This window comes from Schistocerca serialis, chromosome 4 (assembly GCF_023864345.2).
Source record: "Schistocerca serialis cubense isolate TAMUIC-IGC-003099 chromosome 4, iqSchSeri2.2, whole genome shotgun sequence".
Lineage (NCBI taxonomy): Eukaryota > Metazoa > Arthropoda > Insecta > Orthoptera > Acrididae > Schistocerca > Schistocerca serialis.
Window position 1 is genome coordinate 34,517,372 of NC_064641.1, and position 24,933 is coordinate 34,542,304.

The window sequence follows — 24,933 nt, forward strand, 5'->3', positions numbered from 1 at the left end:
AGCACTATGGCACTTAACTTCTCAGGTCATTAGTCCCCTAGAACTTAGAACTAGTTAAACCTAACTAACCTAAGGACATCACACACATCCATGCCCGAGGCGGGATTCGAACCTGCGACCGTAGCGGTGTCGCGGTTCCAGACTGCAGCGCCTAGAACCGCTCGGCAGGGCCGATCAGTGCAGCAGTTTGGTCCCATAGGAACTTACCACAAATTTCAAAATTCACCACTAGAGCAAATCATGAAGAAGATCCAAACCAATTCGAAAGGCTATTTACTCTTTAGGATATTGACTGTCAAAAATATTGATATCGTTACCAACGTAAACAATGAAAACCATTACAACTGGCATTGAATACCGTATCTGGACTGACGAAAGGACCATGTAGTAGACAAAACATTAATTAATAGCCTAATACTACCTGCGAGCCTGAAACGCGTCATTCCTATCAGCTGCAGGCCACAGAATGCTAGAGACGGATGTGGAAAACACTGATAAGGAATATATCCATAACTACAAGGGTCACTCCAAAAGAAATGCACACTATTTTTTTTTTTAATCCATCTTTTATTCTACATGTCTGAAAGCTTTACAGTGTGTAGATACATCCTTTTAATTTCCATCCCTCTCAACTGCTTTACGCCCTCTTGGAACCAGCGCCTGTATACCTGCATGGTAAAATTCTGGACCAACCTGTTGGAGCCACTGTTTGGCAGCGTGCATAAGGGAGTCATCATCTTCAAACCTTGTCTTTCAGCTCCCCAAAGAGATGATAGTCACATAGAGCCAGGTCAGGACTGTAAGGCGGGTGTTTCAGAGAGCCACTGTTTCTTTGTGAGCCACAGGGAACCCACCTGGCACAAACCTTTTTTAACGCCAACATTTTCTCCTATCCCAACGTAGCGTAACAATTCGTTCACTGTGATGCGTCTGCCAGCAGTCACCAATTCGTTAACTCTCTGCACATTGTCTGGAGTGTGTGCAGTACGAGGCCTGCCGCTGCGAGGACAATCCTCAATATTGCCGTGCCCGCTTTCATCACGTAACCTGCTTGCCCACCGACTAACTGTACTGCGATCGACAGCAGCATCTCCATACACCTTTTTCAATCTCTTGTGGATGTTTCCCACTGCCTCGTTTTCACAGCACAGGAATTCTATGACAGCCATCTTGTATCGTTCCCAGAACCGATCGCGGTCCTCTGGTTTGGAGCCGAGTGGAAGGCTTAAATCAGAGGCTCAGACGATTCTGCGGAGATCTGGGGTGCACATTTCTCGACCTCGGCTATCGGGTGGAGAAATGTAGGGTCCCCATGAATAGGTCAGGCGTGCACTACACGCCGGAAACGGCTACAAGGGTAGCGGAGTACGTGTAGAGTGCACATGGGGGTTTTTTAGGTTAGAGAATTCCCTCCCTAGGTCCGACAAGACGCCTCCTGAGACGCGGCAAGGTAGGAGTAGGCAAAATGCAACAGGGAATAACAATATTAATGTGCTAATAGTAAACTGCAAGAACGTCTATAGAAAGGTCCCAGAGCTGCTCTCATTAATAAACGGTCACAATGCCCATATAGTACTAGGGACAGAAAGTTGGCTGAAACCAGACGTAAACAGTAATGAAATCCTAACTCAGATTGGAATGTATACCGCAGAGACAGGCTGGACAGTGAAGGGGGAGGCGTGTTTATAGCGATAAGAAGTGCAATAGTATCGAAGGAAATTGACGGAGATCTGAAATGTGAAATGATTTGGGTGAAAATCACGGTTAAAGCAGGCTCAGACGTGGTAATTGGATGTCTCTATAGGCCCCCTGGCTCAGCAGCTGTTGTGGCTGAGCACCTGAAGGATAATTTGGAAAATATTTCGAGTAGATTTACCCACCATGTTATAGTTCTGGGTGGAGATTTTAATTTGCCGGATATAGACTGGGAGACTCAAACGTTCGTAACGGGTGGCAGGGACAAAGAATCCAGTGAAATTTTTTTAAGTGCTTCATCTGAAAACTACCTTGAGCAGTTAAACAGAGAACCGACTCGTGGCGATAACATATGGACCTTCTGGTGACAAACAGACCCGAACTATTTGAAAAAGTTAACGCAGAACAGGGAATCAGCGATCATAAAGCGGTTACTGCATCGATGATTTCAGCCGTAAATAGAAATATTAAAAAGGGTAGGAAGATTTTTCTGTTTAGCAAAAGTGACAAAAAGCAGATTTCAGAGTACCTGTTGGCTCAACACAAAAGTTTTGTCTCAAGTACAGATAGTGTTGAGAATCAGTGGACAAAGTTCAAGACCATCGTACATTATGCGTTAGATGAGTATGTGCCAAGCAAGATCGTAAGAGATGGAAAAGAGCCACCGTGGTACAACAACCGAGTTAGAAAACTGCTGCGGAAGCAAAGGGAACTTCACAGCAAACATAAACATAGCCAAAGCCTTGCAGACAAACAAAAATTACGCGAAGCGAAATGTAGTGTGAGGAGGGCTATGCGGGAGGCGTTCAATGAATTCGAAAGTAAAGTTCTATGTACTGACTTGGCAGACAATCCTAAGAAATTTTGGTCTTATGTCAAAGCGGTAGGTGGATCAAAACAAAATGTCCAGACACTCTGTGACCAAAATGGTACTGAAACAGATGATGACAGACTAAAGGCCGAAATACTAAATGTCTTTTTCCAAAGTTGTTTCACAGAGGAAGACTGCACTGTAGTTCCTTCTCTAGATTGTCGCACAGATGACAAAATGGTAGATATCGAAATAGACGACAGAGGGATAGAGAAACAATTAAAACCGCTCAAAAGAGGAAAGGCCTCTGGACCTGATGGGATACCAGTTCGATTTTACACAGAGTACGCGAAGGAACTTGCCCCCCTTCTTGCAGCGGTGTACCGTAGGTCTTTAGAAGAGCGTAGCGTTCCAAAGGATTGGAAAAGGGCACAGGTCATCCCCGTTTTCAAGAAGGGACGTCGAACAGATGTACAGAACTCTAACGTCGATCAGTTGTAGAATTTTGGAACACGTATTGTGTTCGAGTATAATGACATTTCTGGAGACTAGAAATCTACTCTGTAGGAATCAGCATGGGTTTCGAAAAAGACGGTGAAACCCAGCTCGCGCTATTCGTCCACGAGACTCAGAGGGCCATAGACACGGGTTCCCAGGTAGATGCCGTGTTTCTTGACTTCCGTAAGGCGTTCGATACAGTTCCCCACAGTCGTTTAATGAACAAAGTAAGAGCATATGGACTATCAGACCAATTGTGTGATTGGATTGAGGAGTTCCTAGATAACAGGACGCAGCATGTCATTCTCAATGGAGAGAAGTCTTCCGAAGTAAGAGTGATTTCAGGTGTGCCGCAGGGGAGTGTCATAGGACCGTTGCTATTCACAATATACATAAATGACCTGGTAGATGACATCGGAAGTTCACTGAGGCTTTTTGCAGATGATGCTGTGGTGTATCGAGAGGTTGTAACAATGGAAAATTGTACTGAAATGCAGGAGGATCTACAGCGAATTGACGCATGGTGCAGGGAATGGCAATTTAATCTCAATGTAGACAAGTGTAATGTGCTGCGAATACACAGAAAGATAGATCCTTTATCATTTAGCCACAAAATAGCAGGTCAGCAACTGGAAGCAGTTAATTCCATAAATTATCTGGGAGTACGCATTAGGAGTGATTTAAAATGGAATGATCATATAATGTCGATCGTCGGTAAAGCAGATGCCAGACTGAGATTCATTCGAAGAATCCTAAGGAAATGCAATCCGAAAACAAAGGAAGTAGGTTACAGTACGCTTGTTCGCCCACTGCTTGAATACTGCTCAGCAGTGTGGGATCCGTACCAGATAGGGTTGTTAGAAGATATAGAGAAGATCCAACGGAGAGCATCGCGCTTCGTTACAGAATCATTTAGTAATCGCGAAAGCGTTACGGAGATGATAGATAAACTCCAGTGGAAGACTCTGCAGGAGAGACGCTCAGTAGCTCGGTACGGGCTTTTGTCAAAGTTTCGAGAACATACCTTCACCGAAGAGTCAAGCAGTATATTGCTCCCTCCTACGTATATCTCGCGAAGAGACCATGAGGATAAAATCAGAGAGCCCACACAGAGGCATACCGACTATCCTTCTTTCCACGAGCAATACGAGACTGGAATAGAAGGGAGAACCGATAGAGGTACTCAAGGTACCCTCCGCCACACGCCGTCAGGTGGCTTGCGGAGTATGGATGCAGATGTAGATGTAGATGTAGAAGACATGCTGTGACGGCGCCACTCACGGGAACAGGTTGAACTAAGTTTGAAAACAAGCGGGAAGGATGTATCTACACACTGTAAAACTTTCACACATGGAGAATGAAAACTGTAATTTTACAAAAATAGTGTGTATTTCTTTTGGAGTGACCCTCGTAATTGAGGACGTTCGATTAAGAGCTGCGCTGAGACGAAGACATTGCAACAGGAGAGCAAAACGGGAGGTAAACGCATCGCCCTCCCCGCCGAAACTCACACACACGCACATACACAAAATGGGAGAAAGAGACAAGAAAGATGAGCTGCACGTTGCAGCAAGGTTTATTTTGTGAGATAAGGATTTTCTCAGAGTCGCTTGTCAAACAACGGCTACAGATGTTACAAGGTAGTGTATCTGAATCATGACGACGTTTGCTGGAGGGTGTACGTTTCCTGAACAGTCAGGCAACTTATTGCTTCCTCCCACATTAATCTATCTAAATGACGAAGACTGCAAAATCAGAGAAATTACAAATCATGCGAAGGCTTACGGACAGTTGCTCTTCCCACGTAGCATTTATCAGTGTGACAGGGAGAGGGGGGGGGGGGGGGGGCAATGGGGTCCGAGGCACACTGCGCCACACACCTTAAGGTAACTTGGGAACTGTAGATGTGAATGTAGATCTGGAGTTACTGCTCGGCCTTTACAAAGGCAGGTAATCCATTGTTTTCCATGTTCAAAAATACTGTCATTTTTGAAGTAGTTTTTTTTTGTTTTTGCTACACTTATTTTCAATGCGTAAATGACACGCCTCAACAGCGGTGCAGAAAGGGCAGCACATTTGTTTCCGAAAATCACAACATGTAAATTGGACTAAAATGTTTAGCAGCCAAAATTTGTTTGGATTTATTTGTTCCAGAAATAGTTTCTTGAGATCACTCTGTTTACGCATTGTCAAAGAACTGCCGAAGACAAGAGCACAGTATATCGTTGTACTGCATTGGACTGCTGAAACACAACTGGTTTGGTTTAGCAATCATAGCCTCTTATCGAGTATTTTCTTCATCCGTTTGATATAAAACACCTACATAATATTCGCCTGTCATTGATTTACACCTTTCCTACTAGCCAGTGGGAAAATCTTGCCATCCTCTCTGGCAAATGAAGGGAACTTACGTTTTTAGTTCAGGACCACGAATTTTCTTCAGTGCTTTGATTACTGTTTCATCTCTTGTGGTAAGTGGTGAAGACATGTCTCATCCCCAACTGCAAATCGGCACGCAAAACACAACAGGATTCATTTCAAAACATTCCACCTATTGGTCGGAGCGTTTGAATTTGATCAGTATTCAACAAATGCGGCACACACGTTGCACGATGTTATCCCGTATTCAGTTCTTCATGTAAACTGTGCTGCGCTCTTGTTGTCTGATGCACTGATGGCTGAGAAAGCTGACTTTAGTAAGAGAGTGGAGGAGAGCCCTTAGCTGCATCTTAGTGAGGATTAAGGGAACCAACCAGTGTCGATCCAAATAGTAGTGTATAAACACCTGTTCAAGCGCAAGTTGCCTTGTGGTATCCTGACTTAATTCAGTAGTCAACCTAGAAAACCTGGCACCTATTTTTCATACGTTCACTAATTCTCGCAGGCAACACACAACACATCACTCCTCCCCCCTCCCCCAAATGCCATGATTTGTATTACCGCTGCTGCAAAACATTTTGCCACAAGGGCAATCCAGACGTCTAAAGAAGTCAAGTAGGTAGACCTGACAAACACGATATTGCAGTGCCTGTGTCGTTAAGAAGAACTAAGCAATGTTCCTTCGGACTTGCATGCATGTTCGAAAGAACAGCCAATGTGGTGACTACGGTCGTTATGAAATACATCAAGTGTACTCGCAGTTGTGAACAAGAAAAACCATCAGCTGTTTAAGGGAATGAAGACAATGAAAAATCTTTTCTGGACCGGGATTCGATCATTCATTTCCCGCTTTTCGCGAGCAGTCGCTTTAACCGCTTCGCCCATCCGTGCACCCGACAAGGCCAGAACCAAACTTCAATACGTCGTCGTTCCTGTGTCACTACCTGTTCCTTCGGACAAACGTGCACGTCTGGAAGAACACTGTATCGCTCTTCTTAACAACACAGAGACGCAATATTTTGTTTACCCGCCGATACCAGGCAGCGACCTTCAATTAAGATGAAATTACAATTAAATCAATGCCATTAGCTGCTGACAGGCGTTGATATACATCAACGGGGACAGTTTAAAATTTGTGTCCCATCCTTGACTCGAACCCGGGATAGGTATACCTGCCTAAAGGAAGTCCCTCTAACTAAGGGCTCACCTTCAGAGGATGTAATGTTTCCAAGAAGAGAAGGAATTACCGTACTTCATCAAAATATAAGAGGTATTAGAGATAAAGTTAGTGAACTGCTTATAGATGTTGACTCTGAAATTATTGGTATATCAGACCAGCACTTAAATAATTTGACAATTCAGAAGCTTCCTTTACCAGGCTACAGATTAGCTAGCTGTTTCTCAAGGAGTTCCTTGCGGGGTGGGGGAGTGGCTCTGTACGTAAAAAACAGTATTCCATTCGAGGCCATAGACGTATCACCGCACTGCACTGAATAGATATTTGAATGTTGTGCAGCGTTAGTTGAATTTAGTGAAACTAAACTTCTAATTGTTATTGTTTACAGGTCCCCTAACTCCGACTTCAGAGCATTTCTGCTCAAGCTAGAGAGGGTTCTTGATTCACTTTGTAGGAAGTACCAGAAACTACTTATATGTGGTGACTTCAATATTAATTTTATATGTGATTGTGAAAGAAAAAGGATGTTGGTAGATCTCCTAAATTCATATGATCTGACACAAACTGTGTTTTTTCCAACTAGGGTGCAGGGGAACAGTAGCACAGCCATAGACAATATTTTTATTCATTCTGCATTACTAGATGGGCATTCTGTTAGTAGAAGCGTGAATGGCGTTTCAGACCATGCTGCACAAATTTTAACACTAAAAGGCTTTTGTACTCAAACCAATGTCATATTTAATTACAAACTATGTAGGAAAGTTATCCAACAGCAATAGAGAGTTTTTTAAAACTTGTCAAGGAACAAGAGTGGCAGGGTGTTTCTAGTGCCGATAACATAGATGATAAATACAATGCTTTCCTTAACACATTTCTCATGCTTTTTGAGAGTTGCTTTCCATTACAACATTCTAAACGGGGTACTAGGAGTAATGGGCAGCCCGGGTGGCTGACTAGTGGGATAAGGATATCATGTAGAACAAAGCGGGAATTATATCAAAATTTTAGAAGTAGTCACAATCAAGTTACAGTAGCCCATTACAAACAGTATTGTAAGGTGCTTCAAAATGTTATTAGGAAGGCAAAGAGTACGTGGTACGCAAATAGAATAGCTAATTCACAGGATAAAATTGAAACCATATGGTCAATTGTGAAGGAAATGTCTGGTCAGCAGCACAAGGTCGACGATATAAAGTCAGTTTGCAGTAAAACTATTTCTGTTACTGTTAAATTAGATATATGTTCAGTATTTAACAATCGTTTTCTGAGCATTGCTGGCGAATTAAATAAAAGTTTAGTTTCTACAGGAAATCATATAACTTTCTTGCAAATGCCTTTCCGAGATAGGATATTTTTGGTTCAGAAACGGGCTGTTAGGGCAATAAGTGGTGAGAGTTCACGATACAGACAAGAGGGAGATTGAGTCAATAATTAAATCACTGAAGACTAAGGACTCTCATGGTTATTATGGAGTGTATAGCAGAATATTAAAGTACTGTGCTGCACATGTTAGCCCTGTATTTAGCCATAATGGTAATTTTTCCTTTAGGAATGGTCAGTTTCCTGAGCGATTAAAGTTTTCAGTAGTAAAGCGGCTTTATAAAAAGGAAGAAAGGGATAATGTAGATAATTTTAGACCTATTTCTATGGCATCAGTGTTTGCAAAAGTTATTGAAAAGGCTGTGTATGTAAGGTTAATTGATCATTTTATATCATACAATTTGCTATCAAATGTACAGTTTGGCTTTAGAAGTCGTTTAACAACTGAAAATGCTATATTCTCTTTTCTCTGTGAGGTACTGGATGGGTTAAACAAAAAGTTCCGAACGCTTGGTGTATTTTTTGATTTAACTAAGGCATTTGATTGTGTTGATCACAAAATATTGCTCCCGATGTTGGACCATTACGCAATACAGGGAGTAGCTCACAATTGGTTCACCTCTTACTTTATCAAACAGGCAGCGAAAGATCATTATTCACAATGTTGATAAAGGCTGTGATGTGGGATCTGAGTGGGGTACTGTCAAGTGGGGGGTGCCCCAGGGATCAGTGTTGGGGCCACTCCTGTTCCTTATTTATGTAAATGATATGCCCTCTAGTATTACAGGTAACTATAAAATATTTCTGTTTGCTGATGACACTAGCTTGGTAGTAAAGGATGTTGTGTGCAACAATGGCTTGGTTTCAAATAGTGCAGTACATGACCTCAGTTCATGGCTTGTAGAAAATAAACTAACGTTAAATCACAGTAAGACCCAATTTTTACAGTTTCTAACACAATTCTACAAAACCTGACGTTTTAATTTCACAGAACAGGCATGTGGTTAGTGAAACTGAACAGTTCAAATTTCTTGTTGTTCAGATAGATAGTAAGCTGTCGTGGAAAGCCCACTTTCAGGATCGTGTTCAAAGACTTAATACTGCCATTTTTACTATTCGAACGGTATCGAAAGTGAGTGATACTTCTACACGAAAATTAGTCTACTTTGCTTATTGTCATTCGCTTATGTCGTATAGTATTATATTTTGGGGTAACGCTTCCCATTCTAAAGGGATATTTTTGGCTCAGAAACAGGCGGTTCGGGCCTTAAGAGAGTTCACGAACCTCTTGTCGACCTCTGTTCACGTGTCTGGGTATTTTGACATTGGCGTCTCAATATGTATGTTCCTTATTGTCGTTTCCTGTTACCAATATTAGTTTATTCCCAAGAGTAAGCAGCTTTCACTCGGTTAATACTCGGCAGAAATCAAACCTGCATTTGCATCGGACTTCCTTAACTCTTGTGCAAAAAGGTGTGCAGTATACTACTGCATCCATTTTGAATAAGCTGCCACTCGAATTCAAAAATCTTTGCAGTAATCCACGCGCTTTCAAATCGAAACTGAATAGTTTCCTCATGGATCACTCCTTCTGTTCTGTCGAGGAGTTCCTTGAAAAATTTAGCTGATTCTTATTGTATTGCTGATAGCGTGTACTTAAACTTATGGACGGAATTTTTTCAGGTTCATGAACATTTATTTTTAACTGTTATTACTTTTATGTTGTAATTTCATGTACTGACACGTTCCACGACCCTGGAGATTTGCTCCTCAATTTGGTCCTACGGAACCTGAGATGTAAGCCGGCCGCGGTGGTCTCGCGGTTCTAGTCGCGCAGTCCGGAACCGCGCGACTGCTACGGCCGCAGGTTCGAATCCTGCCTCGGGCATGGATGTGTGTGATGTCCTTAGGTTAGTTAGGTTTAAGTAGTTCTAAGTTCTAGGGGACTGCTGACCACAGCTGTTAAGTCCCATAGTGCTCAGAGCCATTTTTGAACCTGAGATGTAAATAAGCAAATAAAAAATCTCCTGCTTACATGGCAGACGCTCTATCCGTCTGAGCCACCCAAGGCACAGAAGATAGTGCGACTGCAGGGACTTATCCCTGGCACTTTCCCCGTGAGACCCACATTCTCAACTTATAGTCGACACACTGCATTCTTAGTGCCCCTGCCATTATACCCAATCCTCGCGCAGAAAATCCACCGAGTCCCGTAAGAGTTCAGGCAATTCGTGCGCATCCGCATCGAAGAAGGTCATGAGCCGGTTAGCCTTAACGATACGAAGATGCCATCTGTTCTTTCAAAGTGGTTAACGCAACTGCTCACGTAAAGCGGGAAATCCGGTTTTGAGTCCCAGTCCGGGACAGATTTTCATTGTTGTCATTCCCTTACACAGCTGGTGGTTGTTCGTATTCGCACCTGCGAATTCATTTCATGGCGTGCCAGAACTGCAGTATTTTCGCTGCTAACGAACACTGGTTGCCGGACGATACTACACGTTATCAATGGCTTTAGTAATTTTGTTTGGCTCGTCTTGAGGCATGGTAAAGTACTGTGGCTAGGAGATTTCAGTGTATACCATAGCTGCATACATGTACCTGCTAACAAACTAAAAGTTAATTACAGAACTTCATGTGTTCGAGGGGACAATTAAAATCTAAAGACTAACCCTCGACGTTCTGTCGACGTCAAAGAACTGCTAAAACAAGATGAAAGGATCGGAGAATACAGAAAAATTATTAGCTAAAAATTGCATTTTTTGGCCCACTCACCTACCGTCTTCCTTCATTAAACACCTCTTCAGTTCTTACTTCCACTGCCGCTTTGAACGTTCTACATTATTAGCGGTAGTGCATCGTTAATGGAACATACGCTCTCATGAAATAAAATATCAGTATAAATTAAAAAGTTAAGTATGTTTTGCGCGTTGCCTACTTCACCAAAATTGTCTCTCATTGTCACAAAATGTCTATGAAACATTATCGATGTTTGCTATTGGAGACACCCCGTATCCTGTGAACAGGAAACGCCGCTAAATTGGTCATAAGTTGGTTTGTACTGTGGATCTTCTACGTGTGCGATTCCATTGTCGACTTATTTGGACAACTGTAAGGACTTGTGAGTTGATTATAGTCTCGAAATCGGTAGCTTAATTAACAACAGCCAAACAATTATTGTATAAATTGTACTGGGTAGAAAGTAGATCACATTCAATAATAAATATCATTTTACAACCCTTTATCGTTCAAAGTCCAATGTGTTTCCAGTTATCTCCTGTGCAGAAAAATCCTTAATTTACGTGATTTTCAATTTGATTAATTGGTCGCAGATGAAGGAATCGTAATGCAGAGGGAAGTAGAATCCAATATTCCTTCATTTATTGACCCATTGCTACGCATTTCTGTGTTAGCTATCTTCAGAATCCTGGTTCAGATAAAAACAAGAGGATTACGTAGCTACTTGGTTGACTTGCAACGAATATGATCATTAATAAATAATAATGAAGGAATACTGGAGTCTAGTTTTCTCTGCATTACAGTTCCTTCATCTGTGACCATTCAAATCATTCACCGTGGTCGCCTTTATGGCACAGATTTGTCAAATCTTTATGTTGCAGATTCCTTTGGGCGTATTCTTCGTTTTGAGCGACGCAAAGCAGGATGTGGAGAGCATCGGATGGATTCCCGTCACAGCCCTAATCTTCTATATTATCGTCTATACGCCAGGTGAGCTTCTTACTTGCTCATCAGCAATACCAGTCTCATTCACTGGTATCAGCATTAACTTATACAGAGTGTACTATTTATCTTGACCACCAAAATAACATTTGTCTAGAAGCAAAGTAAAAAATGGATCTATAGTGCAAATATTACTTAGTCATCATGAGGCGTTACTTTCGTTTTGCCTCAGTTTACAGTACGAAGTAATTATGTTTTCTATATCGAGATATATGTTTTTCTTTGATTGCTAGCAGCTTCAATACTTCGGTGGGTGAAAGAAATATTTGACGCATTCCTTTATTTCTTTTCATCATTTCACAAAGAGGTCACACGCCGTTTATATGTATACTCCTTGTTCCATCCTGTATGAGTGTGCATGGGGATGAATGTAGCGGGAGCATGGACCAAAGGGAACAGATTAAGGGAATAGCAGTCATTGCCAACATTACAAGAATAACGGCAGGTAGGCCAGAGCAGCAAGCAAAGATGAAAACCGGCACGAGGGTAGGTTACAAAGTTGGTGCGCGGATGGGGTGAGTCTTCCCACCACCGCGTTTGAAGAGGAACGTTGGTCGGATTTTGGCGCTTGGAGAGCACTGTGGGATCAGCCATGAGACGGAGCGGACGCGGGAGCTCAGCAGTCGCAGATTTGGTGAGATAAAAATGAGGTAATATGGCTAAAATTTCACGAAAGGGTATACCCATAGTACGCATTCAACATATCTTCATCGGTAGAGGTTACGGCTTTAATTTATTTGGAATAGTTTTCTCAGAAACGTGTTTGTAAAATTTTGCTTTGTGGCAGTGAGCCATGCAACAAGAACCATGAGTTCATGTAGCTATTTCCCGAGTTGAAAGATTCACTTTTAACTCAATGAGTGCAGATTGCGTATCAGATGTTAGATCGAGAAATTTCTGTCGCGAAATTCAATTATTTTTGGTACTTTCTTTGTGAGTTTAGTTCGCACTTCATTTTGGCGCCAATAGTACAAAGTCCTATAATGTGGTCAATTCTCGAGTTTCAGTATGCTTACAGTTGTTTTCAGTGACATATTTAACCGTTATTAGTGTGCTACTGTGCCTTTACCTAAATCTCATATGATCGACCACGTGTTTGCGCCCTCAGCGTAGCACACGCTTTAGAGCTCAACAGTCGTTGCTACAGTGAAGTTTTCAGCACTGAAAGCAAATTAATCAGTTCACCTAACAGCATTCGGTGCTTAAACCAGAATAAATTCTAATTCTTTCTTACTTTCGCGGCGTTGGAAAGTGAATCCAGTGCATAAACAGTACCGTGCATCTGCCTGATAATTGCGTTTCTGCTTGCACGATTTCTTGCTGATACATTTTAAAACTGAATTTGCATGCCTTATTATGAATTTTGATTGAAAAGTGTGTGTGTTTTTAGCATTTTACTGTAGTTTATGTTCGACCACATGGCCCGTAGCAGGCATAGAACAATAGATACCACGCCTTACCATGCTAAAACTGAATTTAACTGTGTTCATTGCATAGTGCTTTCAATTGAAACAGACAGCGGCGTATAAATTATTGTAAAATGTACAAAATTTTTAGTAACGTTTTGCCCAAATCTTTTCTTTGGTTGAGGTTTTCTACCTTCAGCAGTGGCTTACCTTAAATTTCTATTGTGTAATTCATGCATGATGAAACGTGAGTTTCAAGGAATGAATGACGATTATACCGCTAAAAACGGTGTGGCCCACTTATGTATTTTTTTGTGTTGTGAGACCATGATGAAATTATTCGTGTAGTGTTTTCCTTTTGTCATTGTTCTACCCATGAGAGATTTAACGCTCATTCAAACATAAGTTTTGTAACTGAGGAGAAATTCTAATGTGTGTTGTTCTAAAATATTTTCATCAGAGTAGAAAATAAATGTATTAAATGAGAGTCTGCATTTCAATTAAGAAATATTCCCCCAGTCACCTGATAAATGAAATGGATAGGATGTATCTTATTCAGTTCAATTAAACCTGGCAAGCCTTTTCAGTTCGATCTTCTAAATTTAATGAAACATAGAAATAATCTGCAATTTGAATTTAGATAGGCTACCAGCTACTAGAGTGGCGGCTTTGAGTTCAACCACCACATCACGTGTTATCTTAGAGAAACACGCACCAGTTTCCGTTGCGCACATTTCTAAAATAATTAATTTGTTTACCTAGTTAATCAAATAAAGGTCATAATATAGACACCATTTCTTATGTGCCTGGTATATTAGCAGCCAGGACGCAAAGTCGAGTATAATTCTCCAAGGTAATGCAAGTAGATGGTCACACAGGTTCAATAGTAACAATGTAAACTAAAAACCAGCATGCAGCCAACGAGCAGTCTTATAGCAATCAGATGGAAATAAACCAACAATATCACCCTTGTAACTTAATTACGAAATAATGACTAGCAGTACGTCCTTTTTAAATAGCACCCCACATTTTTATTTGGTAATCCACTTCTGCTCCTCAACACCTGTTCAAAAATGTATCATAATGTGCACATCCTGGAGTTGAAAGCAAATAAATGGAAACGAAAGGAAATTGCACACTACTCATTCAGTCAACCGCGTCGTCAGTCAAAGGATTTTGTGAATCCACCGTACATCAACGAAGAGAGGGTAGAAATTCTAATCGTGCATGGAGAATGTAAGTTAGTAGAACAATAATTATTGCAATTACTTCTCTTATTTACAATACAGGTGCATGTAGCACAGTACTGTAGTAATTTTTAAAAAAATACGTCGTTTACGTAAAGACAGTCCTTGATTAGAAACTGTATCATCATTATTTTTCGGTTATTGTTTTTGAAGGTGGGTACAATGCTACTTAGGTTGGTTAGTTGATTTGGGGGTGGGGACCAAACAGAGAGGTCATCGGTCCCATCGGATTAGGGAAGGATGGGGAAAGAAGTCAGCCGTGCCGTTTCAAAAGAACCATTCCGGCATTTGCCTGGAGCGGTTTAGGGAAATCACGGAAAACCGAAATCAGGATGGGCGGACTCGGGATTGGACGGTCGTGCGCGAGTCAGTGCGTTAACAACTGTGCCACTTCGCTCGGTGCTGCGTACTGAAAAGAAGGAGAGTCAGAGTCAGTTTAGTGTTAGGTTTTTAATAATGACATGTTTACGTGAATGATCAAAGAAAAAAGACTTGTGGTTTATTATATTTTCACTGTTCATACAATAAAATTGCCATATCAGGCATGAGGTTTTAATTTCTTCCTTCTTTATTACGAGCTGTATTCGTAACACATTTTGCAAACAGTGTTCACGTATACCACTGAATGTACCTTTAAAATTATGTACAACACATAGTTCAGGAGACATGACGTCATAAACAGCGAGCTGTGTGGATACGAAACTTCAGGGCGCAATCCGCTAGATATGTAGGTCAAATGTGTACACAAATGTGTGTAGAATGTGTTAAATATTTGTGGGTAGAAACTCCTCTTAAACCCGTGGACCAATTTCAACTAAACAAGCCGATATTACTTGCTATCTGGAAAGAAACACTGGGGGAGTAAGAACCAGCACCTCCTAATGTGGAGAGAGAAGCGACTGGAAGGAAAGAGAGAGGGGAGAGAAGGAGATGGACAGAGGGGAAAGAGGGTATGGTCAGAGTGAGGAGGAGTAGATGGACAGAGAGAGGAAAGAGGAGGAGATGGACAGAGAGGAGGGAGAGAAGGAAATGAATGAAAAAGAAAAGAGAAAGACATGGACAGAGACATGAGTAGGAGGAGCTGGACAGTGAGAGGAGTAGGGGGAGAGGAACAGGAAGAGGGGTAGAAGATGATGGACAGAGATTGTGGGAGGAGGAGGTAAATTAAGATAGAGGGGATCAGGGGAAAGACTTAGACGGGGTGAGGAGGAAGTAGAGGGAGAGAAGATTAACTTAGAAGGGGGAGTAGGAGATGGACAAAAGGGGAACGAGCAGATGGACAGAAGGTAGAGAAGCAGATAGAGAGGAGGGGGAGAGAAACAGATTAAGAGAGGGAGGAGGAGATGGACAGTGGAAGGGAAGGGAGGAAATGGACTTATAGAAGACAGGAATAAATACATTTCCAGGCAATGCTAGTCACTCATCTAGTGTCCCTATAGAAGTATGCATAGAAACCAATAGCTGTTCAGATATGGGTCAGTTTGTCCTTTCATTCCCATTGGCTTATTGCATGGAAATAGACACTATAGGCCTTGCAGCATTTCATTACCATGCATTCTGACACATCCTTCAGCCTTTCTTGGCAGTGAATTATGCTCTCTTTCGGAAACAACAGGTTCTGTTCGAATTTCGTCACATGCATTGGCCACCTTCCCCCCATGAGCCACGGACCTTGTCTTTGGTGGGGAGGCTTGTGTGCCTCAGCGATACAGATAGCCGTATCGTAGGCACATCCACAATGGAGGGGTATCTGTTGAGAGGCCAGACAAACGTGTAGTTCCTGAAGAGGGGCAGCAGCCTTTTCAGTAGTTGCAGGGGCAACAGTCTGGATGACTGACTGATCTGGTCTTGTAACACTAACCAAAAAAGCCTTGATGTGCTGGTACTGCGAACGGCTGAAAGCAAGGGGAAACTACAACCGGTAGGTTAGAAAATATAAAAATGGAAATGGATAGGTTAAAGTTAGATATAGTGGGAATTACTGAAGTTCGGTGGTAGGAGGAACAAGACTTCTGGTCAGGTGAATACAGGGCTATAAATACAAAATCAAATAGGGGTAATGCAGGAGTAGGTTTAATAATGAATAGGAAAATAGGAATGCGGGTAAGCTACTACAAACAGCATTGTGAACGCATGGGAATGTTGGAACAATACTGAGGCAAAACTGACCCTACGACTTATCTTAGAAAATAGATTAAGGAAAGGCAAAGCTACGTTTCTAGCATTTGTAGACATAGAGAAAGCTTTTGACAATGTTGACTGGAATACTCTCTTTCAAATTCTGAAAGTGGCACGGGTCAAATACAGGGAGCAAAAGGCTATTTATAACTTGTACAGAAACCAGATGGCAGTTATGAGTCGAGGGGCATGAAAGTGAAACAGTGGTTGGGAAGGGAGTGAGGCAGGGTTGTAGCCTCTCCCCGTTGTTATTCAATATGTATATTGAGCAAGCAGTAATGGAAACAAAAGAAAATTTCGGAGTAGGAATTAAAATCGATGGAGAAGAAATAAAAACTTTGAGGTTCGCCGGGGACATTGTAATTTTGTCAGAGACAGCAAAGGACCTGGAAGAGTAGCTGAACCGAATGGACAGTGTCTTGAAAGGAGGATATAAGATGAACCTCAACAAAAGCAAAACGAGGATAGTGGAATGTAGTCGAATTAAGTCGGGTGATGCTGAGGGAATTAGATTAGGAAACGAAACACTTAAAGTAGTAAATGGGTTTTGCTATTTGGGGAGCAAAATCACTGATGGTGGTCGAAGTAGAGAAGATATAAAATGTAGATTGGCAATGGCAAGGAAAGCGTTTCTGAAAAAGAGAAATTTATTAACATCGGCAGTGTCAGTAAGTCGTTTCTAAAAGTATTTGTATGGAGTGTAGCGATGTATGGAAGTGAAACGTTGACGATAAATAGTTAAGACAAGAAGAGAATAGAAGCTTTCGAAATGTGGTGCTACAGAAAAATGCGGAAGATTAGATGGGTAGATCACATAACTAATCAGGAGCTATTGAATAGAATCGGGGAGAAGAGGAGTTTGTGGCGCAACTTGACTAGTAAAAGGGACCGGTTGGTAGGACATGTTCTGACGCATCAAGGGGTCTCCAATTTAGTATTGGAGGGCAGCGTGGAGGGTAAAAATCGTAGAGGGAGACCAAGAGATGACTACAATAAACAGATTCAGAAGGATGTAGATTGCAGTAGGTACTGGGAGATGAAGAAGCTCTGCACAGAATAGAGAGTAGCATGGAGAGCTGCATCAAACGAGTCTCTGGACTGAAGACCACACACACGCTTTGGTCACACGCTCCTATAACGTCTGCATATTGTCGATTGGTTGGGCATACGCCAATGCCTTTATATGTCCCCACAGCCAGAAATCCCACGGGTTCAATTCCGGTGAATGGTGAGTGTATGGTACAGGACCTCATCGACCTACCCTGTAGTGCGAGAACCAAAGCTGTCTTTCTATAACGGTATCATTCTCCATTGGAAGTGGTAATTTATTGAGCAGAAATCGGTGATACTCGACATCTGTCAACCTGTTTGGTAAAGTGTAAGGCCCCGTAAGTCTGTCAGTGACAGTTCCTGCACATACACTGATACTGAAGCGACCCTGATGGTTCACCGCCATGATTGCTCGAGGATTTGCATCTGCCTACGCAGACGTATTATGGTAATTCACTAGGTCATGTTTTATGGGTCATGCCTCATCTATAAATAAAATGGAGGCTGGGAACTGCACGTCTTCAACGGTCCATGTCTCATCAGGTATTGGTTTCCGTACCAGTAACTGTAGGAACTTTCCTTCAGTGTCTGATCAATACTAGCTTCTGTAGGAATATGTGACACGTCTTCTAAGGACTGTTTGTCTAAATGGTGAACCGGGATTCCACCAAAAACTTTCGAAGCAGGTAGTATGGACAAAAAAAAATTCCAGTAAACACGGGTTCTATAATGTGTACATTAAGGGCTATGAAAGCTTTTTCGTCTTCGCCACTGGGAAACACATCTCTTCCTTAAACAAGTGGTTATAGTTCTTAAGAGAAGCATTTTAGAGCCCATATTGACTGGACATTTTTTCCTTGCTTTGGTCCACACCCTTGTTTGCACCGGTATTTTGACTGATTTGACGCGGACCGACACAAATCGCTATCCTGCGCTAGCCTTTTCATGCAGTTTTTACCCCCTACAGCTCCCTCTAGTACCATGCAGGATGTTCGCTGAGATTTTAACACATGTCCTATCATCCCGTTTTGATTCTCATATGTTCTCTTCTTCGCGAATTCTGGGGAGAACCTCTTCATTCTTTATCTTATCAGGCCACCTGATTTTCAAAATTATTCTGTAACATCACAACCGAAACCATTACAGTTTAATTATCCTCTAATTTCCCACTGTTCATGATTTACTACCATTCAGTGCTGCGCTCGAAACGTTCATGCTCAGAAATTTCTTCCTAAGGTTAAGGCCTATGTTTGATACCAGTAAATTTCTTTTGGTCAGGAATTCTATCTTTGGTGGTGCTAGACTGTTTTTATGGCCTTCTTGTTTCGTCCGTTATGGGATATTTTGCTTCCAAGTTCGTACAATTCCTTAACTTCGCCTACTCTGTGATCGCGTTTTGATATTAAGCTTCTTGCTACTCTCATTTCTGCTGCTTCTTATTGTTTATGTCTTCTTCTGGTTGGTCCGCACTACATCCTCCCAAAGTAAGGAAAGCAAAGAGCTTGCAACAGAAGAGACGTGTTACACAGTTTTGAAGATTAAAAAGTGCTCAAAGCTCTTAGCGTAAGAACGTTAGATCCCATGTTTACTACGAGGCGTGTTTTTTAAGTAAGTACCGTTCTGAAATTAAAAAAAAAGACGTGCTAAGATATCTCAATAATTTTATCTTTACATGAAATCCTGAACCTTAATCTACACACTGACGCCATTACAGTCTGATTCTTCCTTGTTTACGTTGTGTACTGAGTGTTTAAGATGCCTCCGATAATCGTCAGTCCCGCCGACGGTGAAGTACGGGCTATTATAAGATTTCTTAATGTTAAAGGCCTAAAAGCGATCGATATTCATCGTGAGATCTGTGCAGTTTACGGAGAAAACATTATGAGTTGTGGAATGGTAAGAAAGTGGGTGAGAGCATTTAAAGATGGCCGCACAAATGCGCATGATGAAAAACGGAGTGGGCGTCCTTCGGTCGTTAATGAAAGATTGGTGCAGAAAGTGGACAATAAGGTGAGAGGAAACAGACGCTTTACGATTTCCTCCTTGCGGGATGACTTTCCTAATGTTTCTCGTAGTGTTTTGTATGGCATTGTGACCGAGCACTTGAATTACCGAAAATTGTGCGCACGTTGGGTACCGAAAACGTTGACGGATGTGCACAAAACCAAACGTTTAACCAGTGCATTGACTTTCCTTGAGCGGTACCACAACGACGGTGATGATTTCTTAAGCCAAATTGTTACTGGCGATGAAACATGCGAGGCCTACGTCACACCAGAACCAAAGCAACAGTCCTTGGAAGTTGAGCTAGGGCGCCGTTTTGCTGCAAGACAATGCCCGTCCGCATGTGGCGAATCAGGCCAAAGATCTCATCACATCTCTTCGATGGGAAACTCTAGATCATCCTCCGTATAGCCCCGATCTTGCGCCCAGTGACTACCATCTGTTCCTGCACTTGAAGAAACACCTGGGCAGTCAGTGTCTTCAAGACGATGACGAAGTCAAAACAGTGGTGATGCAGTGGTAAACAGGTCAGGCGGCAGACTTTTATGACGAGGGTATGCAAAAACTAGTACAACGTTATGACAAGTGCCTCAATATTGACGGAAATTATGTAGAAAAGTAGATTAAGGTACAGGCTTTCATGTAAAAATAAAATTATTGAGATATCTTAGCACGTCTTTTTTTAATTTCAAAACGGTACTTACTTAAAAAAACACGCCTCGTAGATATTGTTTCGTGTTTTGGTGCATACTATCATCTATGAAAGTTTGCCGGTAGAGCTCTGGCTCGCCTTATATATACAGCTAGGATCCAGTTATTTTAAGTTTGCTGTAGATAAAAATCGGTATTGACACAATGTATGTAGAGTTTGGTGTCTTTGTTTCAGGTTACGGCTGCCTACCATTCACGGTATCTGGCGAAGTCTTCCCACCCAACGTGAAGATCGTGGCGATGCCGATGGCCGCATGCGTGTCTTGGTTCATGTCCTTCATAGTCACCAGGTTCTACGAAGACATCGCCCTCGCAGTGGGAAACGGCGGTCCCTTCTTCGTGTTCGCGGGATGCGCACTACTCGTAACGATTTACGTCTACTTTGTGGTGCCGGAGACGAAGGGGAAGACTCTTGAGGAAATACAAGAGATGCTCGGCGAGTAGAAGGGCGCGCCCGTCGGATCTGTGCTGCCAGCGATCGGTAGTTAGAGAACTCTGCTGTGCAATATTCTGTGCCGGGAGCTGTTTCGTTATGTGGAAGTGTTAGTAGACAGTGGCTTCTTCTTGTGATGGTATGTCCAGAGTTGCCAATACTTCGATGGAGCACCTCAAGAAGAAGAAGCATGCAACCCTGTTACTAGGAAATTATTTCATAAGTAAGAACACAGAAAATGCACCGTCTGTTTCGTTATTAGACGTGAACTACACGTATAATGTCTCAGAGGGAGATAGTTCAAAGTGTGAACAGTTGAAGTCGACATTTACGACACAACGTGACGCTACGTAGCTGTCTAATTACATTCGCTTGGAACCGAGATGACTTCAATTGACTTTGGGAAAGATCCCCTCATCAGCGCCACGATCAGTTCCTTTCTCGCACACTCAGAACTCCTTCTCCAAAGGTGTCATCGGGATGCTAAGTTGTAGCCGCTCAACTCTGCAAAGATATTTTATGGCTGTGGAATGTCTTCCGTGTATCGCTAGCAGTTAACTTCCAGTGTAAAAATGACACATTCTGTACTCCAGTATGGAGAATTTAGAACAACTGTTTTGTCTTGTGCTACCAATGCAAGAGATACTTGTACTGGCCGAAGTTAGCATGTAAAGAACAAGAAACTTAGATAGCAATGACGAAAGACTACTACATTTTATACATCACCAAGGACGCTCTACAACATCGTTTCTACATTTCTCATTAACGGTCCTGCACCAGCAGAGCAAAAGCTTTCAGTATCGCCCGTTATTTTGATGCAAATAAAGGGACATTTAAATGGAAACGTTGACGTCTGGAATTCTGCGCTCTGGTTTCCGCCAAATAACAACTTCCTTATTGTTATTTCCTTTTTAAGATCACTGTTCACCCCTGATTCTCTTCATTTAGCTCCTATGACTTTCTTCTGATAATAGAGATCTACGTCATATGTACAATTAAAAAAACAGGTTATTAGATTAAACAAAATATTTTCTTTTCGCGTTGAGATATTTTGATAATTCGGTCAAACTTTTTCCCAGGTACTAAAAGCGTTGGTGCAAATATACGATTGTATGACATCATAAACAGCACATGCCATGCCGGATATTATGGGAAGAAACGGACCCTTTTCAATGAATAAAAATAATATTTCGAAAAAATATACGCTCATTTCGCAGTGGACAACCAGATACAGCAATTTTATTACAGCGTGTGTAGTAAACGGTTCCTTTTGTATTGTACTGTACTGCCTGTTCTCTTTGAGTACTGTTGTTCAAAATGCTATAGATCTAAAGCAATACGTTTTGCACTTCGTGAAGACAAATTGTGCTCCTACTTGATGAGTGTGTACATTATTATTTAACGTATGTAAAATCATCACGTAATGCATGCTCGTTTCTTCCTGCCACAGTCAGTTTCTGATGTGTCAAACGGATAGAATTTTGTAAGTACGTTAAAAGGTAAACAATGATTTATTGTGTTCTTTTGTAATTCTATTTTATAAATGACCAGTATTAACACATACTATAAGATCTAAATATGTACAATCCGCCCCAGTGTTACTATTACCATGTAAATGTAACTGTGTAAATACATGAGCTTATATGTTTGTATATATCACTCTAATTGAATAGCTGAAAATTACAGATGGCCATACGGCTTATCAATAGTGTGTTGCAGAAATTATTTCCACTTGAAAAATCGATAACGTATAATAGTAAATAAAAGCTGTCATATGAAGGGTGAATTTTCTTCTGGGTGGTTCTGGTGGAATACGAAGCACCCATCAAATATGACAGAAATGCAAAAAAAGAATGAGTTACTTTGATAGCTTGATTAATTGCGATATCAGTATTCTGTTGATGAAGCGATACGAGTTAGTGTCGAAAAATGCTTTGTTAGGGACAGTGACAGGTCGCTCCTTGACTAGGTAGCAGTGTTCATACTATAGTTGGTGTGTTTCACATGTGAACCTCACTCTTGAGACAACGCCAACTTTGTGATTTTTGTGAATGAGAGTGTCCAAAAATATGCCTTTTGATGTGTAATATCGTAATTGAAAAGGATTTTCTTCGCAGATAAACATTTAGCTCAGTACATTTCTGCTAAAGCATAAAATATATTGCAATTTCCAACAAAAGGGCATAAATTAATATAAATTCCACCAAAATTTGCTCTAAAACTGGTTTAATGAACTCAAACAAACACTGAAAACACATTGAAAAAAATGTAAAAAGCTTCAACCAACAATATTCATCAAATCTTGCATCGATTCATTCCTAGACATCATTCTTCTTCTTGCTTCCTATTCTCTAATGTATTCTTCTCGATTCTTATGAGCGTACACTTCGTCAGAAAACCTTGTCACTTCTTTCAAAAACCTCTCTATCGACTCTCCATGGCATGGCGACTTCGGAATTTGCATTGGCCCTTGAACAAATTTTCTTATTTCTGCCAGTTTGAGTTTACAAGTAAGTGGATCTTCATAAAAATGTTCTCAGAGCAGTTTATCAGCTCCAAAAGTGAAATTGCACTTGGATTTACTGCAGGTATTTTCCAAGGCCGGACAGATAGGTCTCCTGGTATATTATCGTTTTCATTCTTCATTTCAGTTATGTTGTGGACCATTACTTTCCTTTCTTCTTACTCTTCCGACCATAAAAGTGTCTGAAGCTCCATTTCACTAAATTCGAGCCACGATTAATCTAGGATTGTAGGCAAAAAAATATCTTTGGGGATTTTAGCAGCTTCTCACCCTGCAGGGATAGTAACCGCCAACAATGTATTTTGCAAGCAGTTGTAATGACGTCAAGTTGTTGCCTTTAAGGTCATGATTTGAAACGTTTATGCGGCAATTCTTATTGGCAGTTGTTTGCTACTAAGAGTGGATTACAGGACAAATTTCTGATAATGTCAGATCAGTTGTAAGTGCACTTGCCCTTACAGTCTGACTTATTCTGTAACCATAAGCCTGATCTGTAGAGAGATCTTTGACAACAGTGTCACCCAATGGAACCAAAGACACTGGAAATGATATTTTGACAAAGTTCTGTTGCACTATCAAGCATGTTGCCAACCTTACTACTCCACTTGTTGTTAAACAAAGCTCTCCCAGACAACTGTTCGGTCACGCAGCTCAAAGGCAGCTCATTGGTTTGAAAAGCACAAATAAACCGTATGAGTTTACGATTCAGCTTTGTATCAATCCAATGAATGACTCCTCCTTCCCAACAAGTGCTGAAATTCGTTGAGTCACCACCAATAGCCAGCAAACTTATATCAACGCTGGTTTTCTTTTAAAAATCCAAAAGATGGTTAGCAATAATTTCAGCAGGTTTACTTTTCGTCAATTCTTTCTCTGGAGTTAAATGTCAAGCACAACTTCAATACGGTTGACTGCAAATAATGTAATACTCTTCTTTCACAACTGATGACTTGAGTTGTCTGTTTGTAATAGAATTTTAATGGAATCTTGCCATACGTGAAAGAAGATACATTCAATCTTGCATATCCTGCATCGAACATGAAATTATTCATCAAGTGATCTCATGACTGTTTCTTCGGCCCTTTTCACTTTATTCTGATCAACGACATGTCTTGTGTCTCCTTCAGTAATTCATCCAGCATACAAATGTGCAGCTGTTGTAATGGCAGCTGTAGCACGTAGACCGAAACCATAGCTAATATTTTGCGCTGCAACACTGCGCATTTAGAATGTCTTACTAACTTGTACTTGAAGTAGAAGGTACGTCAAAGGATCTTCAGATTCTTAATCTTTAACAGCAATTGTCTCCATCTTCTTCGTAGAAAAGAATTTCATTTGATTCTAATGTTAATTCTCCCTTTCTTCTCCGTCTGTATTCAGAAATTCTTCTTAACTCATCTGCCTACCTCCTCTGCTTTTTAAACTGTATTCTTTGCTCAGACAGATCCAGTAATTCTAATGTTAATTCTCCCTTCCTTCTCCGTCTGTATTCAGAAATTCTCCTTAACTCATCTGCCTATCTCCTCAGCTTTTTAAACTGTATTCTTTGCTCAGACAGATCTGGTAATACAAATGGATTCTGTCCAACAAATCCACCCCTCTCTCCTTAACCTTTATTAAACTCTAGTTCTTTTACAGGAATCTTCAGATTTTTAAAACAAGAGCAGGAGATGTACACTTCATGTTTACAGTCAGCATCGCCTGGACATGGGCTCGCAAATTCTGAACGTAGTTTAATCTCACACTTGCTATTGAGGATTTC

General features: G+C 41.3%; 1 protein-coding gene across 1 annotated transcript in view; it reads left to right on the top strand.

The window, feature by feature from the left end:
* The window catches only part of LOC126473892 (facilitated trehalose transporter Tret1-like), a 140,089-nt gene extending 117,973 nt beyond the window's left edge, over positions 1–22,116 (top strand). Inside the window, exons 5-6 of the mRNA XM_050101232.1 lie at positions 11,498–11,606; positions 20,390–22,116. Coding sequence (XP_049957189.1) covers positions 11,498–11,606; positions 20,390–20,658 — 378 coding nt within the window. The 3' untranslated portion in view covers positions 20,659–22,116. The remainder of the gene's footprint in view (positions 1–11,497; positions 11,607–20,389) is intronic.
* The last annotated feature ends 2,817 nt before the right edge of the window (positions 22,117–24,933 follow it).